This window comes from Halichoerus grypus, chromosome 1 (genome assembly GCF_964656455.1).
Source record: "Halichoerus grypus chromosome 1, mHalGry1.hap1.1, whole genome shotgun sequence".
Lineage (NCBI taxonomy): Eukaryota > Metazoa > Chordata > Mammalia > Carnivora > Phocidae > Halichoerus > Halichoerus grypus.
The window spans coordinates 9,525,644-9,535,692 of record NC_135712.1 but is presented as its reverse complement, the minus strand read 5'-3'; the positions used below and the strand labels follow the sequence as shown (position 1 = coordinate 9,535,692).

The 10,049-nt window shown below is 44.4% G+C and overlaps 1 protein-coding gene and 1 long non-coding RNA gene across 3 annotated transcripts; one reads left to right on the top strand and one right to left on the bottom strand.

The window, feature by feature from the left end:
* Nucleotides 1-4,605: 4,605 nt before the first annotated feature.
* LOC144382342 (uncharacterized) lies at nt 4,606-7,447 on the bottom strand. Its single transcript, XR_013449077.1, has 2 exons — nt 6,678-7,447; nt 4,606-5,610 (listed from the first exon to the last, which is right to left on the bottom strand). It is a non-coding gene; the product is annotated as an uncharacterized LOC144382342 (long non-coding RNA).
* Nucleotides 4,730-9,080, top strand: LOC118543204 (carbonyl reductase [NADPH] 1). Of its 2 annotated transcripts, XM_036103984.2 has the most exons (3): nt 5,005-5,293; nt 5,859-5,966; nt 8,432-9,080. In XM_036103984.2, the coding sequence occupies exons 1-3, from the start codon at nt 5,005-5,007 to the stop codon at nt 8,866-8,868; spliced, it is 834 nt and encodes a 277-aa protein (XP_035959877.2). In that variant the 3' UTR covers nt 8,869-9,080. The 2 variants fall into 2 exon arrangements, with proteins under 2 accessions (XP_035959878.2, XP_035959877.2); XM_036103985.2 differs by lacking the exon at nt 5,859-5,966 and having other exon boundaries at nt 4,730-5,293.
* The last annotated feature ends 969 nt before the right edge of the window (nt 9,081-10,049 follow it).

The window sequence follows — 10,049 nt, the reverse complement described above, 5'->3', positions numbered from 1 at the left end:
GTCCCAGCCTTACAGAATTCCAAATCCTTCCTGGATATGGAGCTCAGTTTCTGCCCACCCACTGCCCACGAGGCTTAGTGACTTGCTTCCCAAGAGTACAGTATGGAGAGGGAAGAAAATTAACTGCAGTCGAGAAACCTGGCAGATACTGCCTTGGTCAGGTGATGAGGATTAATGGTGATAAATCATGTTGGTAGCGTGCTCCCCAGATGTAAGAAGGGTACTTCACCTCTAGGGTATTCCTCCCCAAAACCCATAACCCCAATTCTTACTGAGAAAAATATCAGACAAACCCAAAAACACCCGATCATGTACTTTGACAAAATCTGTCAAAGTTCATGAAAAACAAGCAAACTCAAATCTCGTAAACCAAAAAAAGAAAAAAAAAACTAAGGAGACATGACAGTTATATGTAATGTGATATTCTGGAGGGCGTCCTGGAATAGAAGAAAGCTATTAGGAGGAAAGCTAGTAAAATCCAAATAAAGCACGGAGCTTAGTGAATACTACTGTTCCATGTTGCTTTTTTACTTGTGACAAATAATAGTAAGATGTTAATAATAGGGAATTCTCTACTATATTTGCAACTTTTTAGTAAATATATTCTAAAATTAAGTTTATTGAAAAGTAAAGGGGGGATAGGGGCCCGCTGGGTGGCTCAGTCAGTTAAGCATCTGACTCTTAATTTCAGCTCAGGTCATGACATCAAGGTCATGAGACTGAGCCCAACATTGGGCTCTGCACAGAGCATGGAGCCTGCTTAAGATTCTCTCTCTCCCTCTCCCTCTGCCCACCCCCACCACTCGAGCACACTCTCTCTCTCTAAAAAAAAATAAGGAAAGAAAGAAAAGGGGAGACTGGAAATAGTTGGTTCCAGATTTGGACCTATGATTCAAGGCTGTCATCAAGGATCAAGGCTCTGTCTAATTTTCCATAATGCCATTCTTAGGGAGTTAGCTATTCACCTGTTAGTTTGTTTCTTTGTCGTGTCAAGACAGAGTTGCTGCAGCTCCAAGCATCACATTCTCACACAAATGAATTCAAGACAGGAAGAAAAGGATCTGAAGAGACAAGTATTTTCCTTTTATGAGGGAGGAAAATAATGCATACTCCCATTTTCTAGATGGGAATTGGCAAAGAGTCTCTCCTTGAGCAAACTCTAGCCAGGCTCTTCTGAGCCTTCCTCTGAACTAGACCTCAGTCTTGGCCTATAAAATCTACATACTCAATACACTGATTTCATCCCCCCTCCCACACATACACATTAAAATTATATTTTTTAAAAAGCAAACACTAACATAGTTTCTGATAGCTCAAAGCTGCATCCCTAAGATGACCCTAGCCCTCTGTAACACACTCAAGGCTGCCAAAAAGAATTTACTATTTGTTTTAGCCAACAACTGATAATAAGCCCTTCACTACCTTTTGTTAGAGCATTTACTAAGAAGGGTTTATAATGTGTGAGTCCTTCCTCTGTCCAATTGAGGTATATATCTATTTCCTACAACTCAGTAGTGTCTTTCTCAAGGATTTGAAAGCCATTCCTTTGAAATATAATCATCAGAAAAGATAGGGCCTCTGTCTCCCAGTCTCTGTGTAGCCCACACAGCTGGCCTAATGACATTTACACTGACCCACTCTTTATAATTTTTCATTTCCCCGACTCTACTCAAGCCCCTCCATTCCCCCTCCCTACCCCCTCATTCTCCCTTTAAAACTATCAGCCACCTCTGTACAAATCCAAGTTTGAGTGCAGTTCATGCTGGACCCACTTTCCTATTTCAGTAGTATATTACTGATTAAAATCTCTCCTTACCACATTAAACAGTATCCAGTGTTGTTTATCTTTGACAAAATTAAGTAAATTGCTTGGAGTTACCTATCTACTAAGCATCTCAGCCACAATTTGATTCTGGGAATCAAAATCCATGCTCCACCCTTTTAAGAAGGCTTATTGAACATCCTAAACAAGCAAAATGTGTAAGAAGAAAAGCCGGTGCCAAGTGGAGCTCTATAAGTGTAAATAATCATGGGCAAGGGAAGACCCTGAGAGCTTAATAACTTGTCATTTAACAGTACTGTTTTTCCTACATCTTTTATGTTAATGGACACCATAGAACTGGGTACTCTCAGGCAAATAAAATAACTGCTTTGAACCGGTGGATAGTAAAGATGTGAGTTTATTCCACAAGGTAAAAGATGTGATAAACTTTCTTTCTCCATCTAGCAGCCAGGATGATCTCAGAGTTAACTCACAACTAAGCAATATCTTCCAAGCTAGCTAGTACTAACAGAGATCTGGGGCCTCCATCTTTACTCTTTTGTTTAATTTCTCAAGTTGTTCAGAAGTCAGACAAGGTGCTATGTATGGAAAGTCATAGGGGCTTCACAAACAAACAGCCAGGGTCAAGACCCAAATTTGACAGGAGAAAAAAAATTAAAAATCATCCAAATAGAGCTTAATTCACTGGCTTTAAATTAGCATGCTTTTCAAAAAAAGTTTCAAAACACTTCCCATACTCAAATCTATCCTTTCCTTTGTGATTCTTCGCTCTTCTTAGCCTACAAAGTCCTTTTCCCACAAATTTTAGTTATATTTTCTTATACTTGTTTTATGGTTGCATTTATAAAACTGTAAATTTAAAAGTGAGAGAGCACTTTTTTTCTCTTTTTAGATATTAACTGATGACATCATGCAATTATCACTCCCTTTCCTCAGTACCATTTTTGGAATAATTCCTTCTTATCCCCATAATTGTTAATACCACTTTCATCATATGCTAAATTCTTATTTCCCTGTGATATTTTATGTATTGTATTTTCTTGAGTGTCCTGCCTCATTGACCTGTCAAGTCTTATGTTGGGATCAGTACTAAAAGGATAAACAAATCAGGCAGAAAATATAATTCATGGCCCTTTTAGAATTTGCCTTTTGAAACAGCAGGCCCTCACCATGCCCAAAATTTCCTGCACACCATATGCTATCTGTGAATGGCTCTCTTAATGAATTTAATAACATTGGCTCACCCAGCTATAGAAGAAAGTAGCGAGTGGTGTGGAGAGAGGCCAGCATATGACAGACCAAGTATACACTTGGATAAAAGAGGAAAATCCAAAACAAAGATCTTAGTTATATCTTGAGTGGGGAAAAAAAAAATCCACAAAGGTTACACTGCACAACTCCATCTATGTAACATTTTTAAAACAATTTTTAAAATGAGGAACAGATTACTGGTTCCCAGGCAATGGAATGGGGGGGGGGCAAAAGAGATATGTTCAGCTATAAAAAAGCAACACTGGGGGTCCTTGCGCTGATGACTGTAGTGGTGGACAGACAGACCTATATGTGATAAAATTGTATAAATCCCAATATAAGCAATAATAAGTACTAGTAAAACTGAGGAAATCTGAATATGATTGGTGGATTGTTTTGATGTCAATATCCTCATTATGATATTGTACTACAGTGTTGCAAAATATTACCCTAGAGGAAAACGGGGTAAAGTATAAGGAATCTCTGGTTTGTTTTGTGTTGTTTTGTTTTTGTTTTTTTTTACTACTACATGTGAATCTGCAATTATCTCAATAAAAATTTAGGTCAAAGAAAGCAAAGGTCTTTCCCAGATTGTTAGTTTTGTTTTTTGCAACTGCTTGGAAACCCACTTTGAAATTGCAACATAATTGGAATCTAGCTAAAGCATTGCTTGTAACTTTCTATTGTGACAGAAATACTATAGATCTGCACTGTCCAGTACAGTGTCCACTAACACATGTGACTACTGAGTGCTTGAAATATAACTAATGCAACTAAAGACTGAATTTTAAATTGTATTATTTCTATTAAATTTACATTTAAATAACCACTAGTGGCTGTGGCTCCCCTATGAGGACAGTACACAAATGAGATTTGATTTTATAGTCCCCTATTCCTGAAATCGGAGGGGGAGATGAACCATGAGAGACGATGGACTCTGAGAAACAAACTGGGGGTTCTAGAGGGGAGGGGGGTGGGGGGATGGGTTAGCCTGGTGATGGGTATTAAAGAGGGCACGTTCTGCATGAAGCACTGGGTGTTATACGCAAACAATGAATCATGGATCACTACATCAGAAACTAATGATGTAATGTATGGTGATTAACGTAACATAATAAAAAATTAGTCCCCTATTCCTCTGTTGTAAATAGGAAATAAGAGGAAGAAAAATCATTTCCTAACACTGAACTAATTTACGAAATTTCTAAGGATCCATTTCCTCACTTTAAGGTGGGTAAAATAAGATGGACCCTGACGAGTTATTTTGAGAAAGGGCTTCAAAACCCCCCTCCCACCAGTACACCGCAGGACCTGGATATAAGTAACCTGATGACCCTGCAAACACCTAAGAAGGTAATCCTGTGACGTATCAGTGAATGCTCCCCACTTATGTAAAAAAACAGCCAAGGATTAGTAGATTTGCTTTCACATACTTAAGGAAGAAAACAACACACCCATGATCTCTCGCCATGTTACTCCTAGCTTATTCCACAACTATAGTTCCAAAGACTTCAGTTCAAGAGATTTCTTTAAACACCAGGGGAAGAAAAAAAAAGTCTAGACAAATACGCTATTTCTTCAAGTGCACACGCAAATAGTTTAATAGTTGGGAGAATACAAGGAAAAACTCGCGGAGACCAAGGAATAAAGGTTCAGTTTAGATATAGTGAGTGACATGGCCAATCGGAACAATTACCTCCACTTCAGGGCGGGGCAGTCCTCAGACCAGCCCTGGCCACCAACCCGCGGGTTTTGCGACCAAACTAGTCGCCCCTCCCATTCTCCACCACCCCCTTGAGGTTCCCGAGAAGCCACGCCCTAAGGGGGGCGAGTCGTGCCCGGGCGCCCCTAGCAACCTTTGGCCTCGCGCAGGCGCACTAAACCCTGCCTTTAAACTCGGAGGCACCGCGCTGAGCAAACTAGACTGGTCGGCTCTCCAGGCCAGTACTTCGGGCGTCCCGCACACAGCCATGTCATCAGCCACCCGAGTGGCGCTGGTGACCGGGGCCAACAAGGGCATCGGCTTCGCCATCGCGCGCGACCTGTGCCGGCAGTTCTCCGGGGACGCGGTGCTCACGGCGCGGGACGAGGCGCGGGGCCGCGCGGCCGTGCAGCAGCTCCAGGCCGAGGGCCTGAGTCCCCGCTTCCACCTGCTGGACATCAACGACCTGCAGAGCATCCGCGCCGTGCGCGACTTCCTGCGCAAGGAGTACGGGGGACTGGACGTGCTGGTCAACAACGCTGGCATTGCTTTCAAGAGTAAGGGGATGGGAGCTAGAAGGGGAGGTGGACCCCCGGAGCTCCTCCAGCCAGGATGGGCTCCATCTGTTGGGAATCCATGCGGTCCGGCTCCTGACGCGTGGTATCCAAAATGGCTCCTTAGGGCAGGAGGAGGGATGGAGGGACAGGGGTGGGGCTCAGGCAGAGTCCAACAGAAATTGCAGCGCTTATCAGCCAGAGTGACCTTTGTGCTTCCTCCGATTCCTGGGGATTTTTTCCAGATTGTCAGAGAGTTTCTCTCATTGGATTTTAAGGCAGTTGGGTTATTTTTACTGCATTTTGAAATAAAAAGGAAACTGCACAAATTGGTTAACAAGAAATCCCATGTGTGCACCACCCCTTCACCCAGCCTCCCCCAATGGTGCCATCTTATACCACTACAGCATTATCAAATGAGAAAACTGTCAGTGTCACAAGACTGTAAACTAGAAGCCAGTTTTACACAAAATTCACCAGACTTCACATGCACTTTTTTAACATATATCATTCTGTGGAATTTTCCCACAAGGCTACTATTAACGCTACTCTCTTTCTCCCCGGGAAGCTAATGATCCCACACCGTTTCATATTCAAGCAGAAGTGACCATGAAAACAAACTTCTTTGGTACCCGAGATGTGTGCACAGAACTGCTGCCTCTAATGAAACCCCAAGGTGAGCCTGATCAGGGGCCCAAGCTGTGGTGGTTCTGCCATGATGCCTCTCTGACCTCATCTACAGACCCCTGGACCCTCTCCCTACTCAGCCACACCAGCCTCCTTGCTAGGTCTCCTCCTGGACATGTGCCCCTCTGCCTCAGGACTCACACACGTCCTGCAGTCAGCAGTGCCCTCTGTCCCACTGGTCCTTCACAACTACCTCGGTCTTATCCTTCACATCTCTCCTCAGAGAGGCCTTTTACTCGCTCCATGCCACTCACAGGTGCAGGACCCTGAAGATTCCTTCCTGGACCCTTCTCCCTCTCCCTCTCTCCCAGGGATTTTATTCAGACCAGTGGACTCCTCACTCTCCAAATTTCTCAGGCCCCCCTAACATCAGTCACCTGCCTAGAACATTCCCAGAGCTCCAGACACACACAGTTCTCTTCCTGCCTCTCCTTCTCCTCAGGATGCCCTCCTAGGCCCTGTCTAGCCTGGGTGCAGACCTCTCCCCATGGCCAGCAAGCGGCCTGCGCACTCACATGTGGTCAGAGCTGCCGATGGCCACAGGCCAGTGGTACGTCGCCATGTGGACAGGGCACCTGTATGGCCCCCCTACCCCGGGCTGTAATATTGGATGCCTCTTGTTGCATAACCCACTGTTCATGCCCTTACCCTCATTCCTCCTCCTCACGCCTCCCTCCTCCTCCTTGTTATCTGCATTGACCTTTCAAAGGAACATCAGTTTCAACCTCTGTGCTGGTCCTGATTCACTGCAGTGATACTAGTCAAGTGAGTGCCTGCCTTCTAGTCCACTCCCACTCCTACAGGACAGGGCCGCATCTGTCTAGAAGGAGTGGCTATCTCAACCACTGTGCAATACAGCTATGTTCACTGTCACTCGAGTTTTCCCAGATGGGGGAAGGCACAATCCACTCCATTATGCCCTTAGGAATTCTGACGTAAAGATTTAAAGCTACAGTTACAGTGTTTCTTGATTACAGATTATCCCTGCTTCCCATTTCCATAGTTGCATCCCTGGTCCTGGGATCACGGTAAGAGTAGGAAGAAAAGGAAGTTGAGATGATGTAGGGAAGGACTGTAAGGTTAAGTCAGCATCCTCCCCCATGCCCTCTCCCCAGAATCCCCAGCGAAGCAGAAGAATCTGTCCAGTGGGGAATATCCCTTGGCACCCACTCCCCTCATGTTGAGTGTGAATACATGCTCATGAATGTGTCTAAGCCCCAAATACCTTTGTCTCGTGTTTGAGACAACCAGGGATTCAGATGCCTGTTCCAGTTCTCTGTGGAACCACTTCTCTGCAGATGAAAATGTGTTGCTTGGCCTGCACAAATGCAACTCCTTAGTCCAGACTATTGCAGCATCTTCTGTCCTCATCCTGCTATACTGCATGAACATTGCCATCGTCTTCTGCATTTTCCCAAAGCTTGGTCCAGAAATAGTGTCTTAACTTGTCTGGACCCATTTGGAACTTGCCAAGCTACTACCTTCAACCCAACTTACCAGCCTTGTGCAGGGCCTTCTCCTTAGGCAGTCTCTCCCATAACCATCTCCAGTCTTTGTCTCTTTTGCTGAGAAATGGAATAGTGCTTAGCATTTTTTTTTTTTTTTTTTTTTTTTTTTTTTTTGCCTCACAGGGTGGAAGAGTCTATGTCAACAATTACCCCAGCTGTAACTCTCCCATTTCCACTCACCTCAGGGACCAGATGGCCACTTCATACAGGCACACCAGGATATCCACTTGCTGATTCCACTCCCATTCCAGTCCTGGAAGGGGTTCTTCTGAGGGGCATTGACATGTCTGACTTTAATCTGCCCCCTAAATTGCCACAGTGACTTCCATAGGGCCATGCCCTGTATGGACGTCCTTCAATCCCCCAGTTTCCGACTGCCTCTCTCCATGACCGTATTCTCAGGCCATAACATACTCCCGAGTTCATAAAAACCCTATCATAGACAAATCACCATGCAGGTCAGGCCACTCTACTAATTTGTTTTTACCATCCTCAAACAGAGTGCCAGCCTTCCAAACCAGTCCTCCTTACACCAGTCAGCTCTTTATTGGTCAGTACAGACCTGTTTGTAGACCATCCCCAAGTGACCATAAGATCCTCAGGTGGTCCCAAAGGTGGCCTTAGGGAGAAAGAGGTAATCCACTCTTGAATGCAGTGTCCTTTACCTTCTCCTTATCGTGTTCTTCTGTACAGCGTTTCCATTTTCCTGTGGAACATCTGCTCGGTGCCCTCCCCTTTAGAGCATTTCTCACACATCATCAGAGACATTATGGCTATAACAAGTTTCAAGACCGTGTCATAGTCTTCGCTCATACAGGCAGTCTTCATTAACACTTATAGCAAATTAATGAAGTCTCAAGTGGAAATTTTCTCATACAAAATCTTAGCGAAATTGGTATTTATCGTTCTTGTGCCTTTCTACATAACATTTTGTGTTGTATTTTAGGCAGAGTAGTGAATGTGTCTAGTGTGGTGAGTCTGAGAGCCCTTAAAAAGTGCAGCCCAGAACTGCAGCAGAAGTTTAGAAGCGAGGCCATCACAGAGGAGGAGCTGGTGGGGCTCATGAACAAGTTTGTGGAAGACACAAAGAAAGGCGTGCACAGGAAGGAGGGCTGGCCTGATACTGCCTATGGAGTGACAAAAATCGGTGTCACGGTCCTGTCCAGAATCCATGCGAGGAACCTGAGTGAGCAGAGGAGAAGTGACAAGATCCTCCTGAACGCCTGCTGCCCTGGGTGGGTGAGAACAGACATGGCGGGACCTAAAGCCTCTAAAAGCCCAGAAGAGGGAGCAGAGACCCCTGTCTACTTGGCCCTTTTGCCCTCTGATGCTGACAGACCTCATGGGGAGTTTGTTATGGAGAAGAAAGTTGAACAATGGTGAGCTTAATTCACAGCTCCATCCATGGATCCCTTTATGATACCCCCCTCCTTTCACCAAAAGGACTCTTCCACTGTCAGTCATATCCCTCTCCATAGCAAGAAAACGTATAAACTATCCCTGTTGAGTATTCAATTTGAGGAGGCTACTAATTCAGGGATAAGGGACAGAATAAATGAAATAACCCCAGAGATGAATAAATCTCTATAAATGCCTATTTGTGCAGACTCTTTATATGCTGAACCAGCTAAGAAGTCTACTACACCTAATAAGATCAAGAGAAGTTAGAGTTTCGCTCAAGGGTAAGCAAACATACAAAGAGGCAGACAGTAATATGTTTAGCTTTGCAGGCCTGTCACATCTCCTCAGATCTGCTGAGGAGACACACTCCTGTCACATCTCCTCAGATCTGCTGAGGAGACACACTCCTGTCACATCTCCTCAGATCTGCTGTTGTAGCATGGAAGAAGCCACAGAAAATATACAAACCAATAAGCATGGTTGGATGTGGCATGCAGCCCATTGTACCAGCCTCTAGCATGGCATGGACAACACCATGAAGGGAAGACATCCCCCGGGGTCTCTGAATATCTAACTCATTGGGAAAAAGAAACAATTACCAAGTGTGAAATGGCAGTGGGAACTTAGATACATCCCTGGGCACTCTGAGACATGGAGAAAATTGAGTATGGAATGGGTATGGAGGATGAGTCCCGGGGAGTGAGGCCCAAGACACCAGTGTGACGAGAAGATTCTTACTGCCCCGTCCAAGCCTGGCTCCCTGTGGGCCTGACTGACTGTCCACCACATGCCTGCCTTCACAGGAACATGCATGTTGGAAAGGTGCCTCTACTACACTGATTATTTTTCACTCTTCACCAGGGGTTTTCAGCCTCACCCAAATGAAAGGTGAGAGACCCTGAAAGCAAAACTTTTAAGTTTTTCACTTCAAAGGGCTGCAAACTTCCTCCCTGTTATTTTGCATTTAATTTTTTACTTTGCATTTCTGAATTGACACATGAGGAATATCAATGTCTAGGACAACACAGTGGATCTCTACCGTAAATTTGCAAAAATACTCTGATGTGATCACATAGGTCTTTTCTCCTTGATATTTTAAAACAACACCTAATTATGTAAAATACTTTTTAACTGTGACCTTAACCTAAACCAAAAAATAGGCA

Coding starts and splice junctions, on each gene's coding strand:
- LOC118543204 (XM_036103984.2), top strand. CDS start 5,005: ATGTCATCAGCCACCCGAGTGGCGCTGGTGACCGGGGCCAACAAGGGC. Junction 5,294..5,858: donor CGCTGGCATTGCTTTCAAGA/GTAAGGGGATGG, acceptor CTCCCCGGGAAG/CTAATGATCCCACACCGTTT. Junction 5,967..8,431: donor GCCTCTAATGAAACCCCAAG/GTGAGCCTGATC, acceptor GTTGTATTTTAG/GCAGAGTAGTGAATGTGTCT.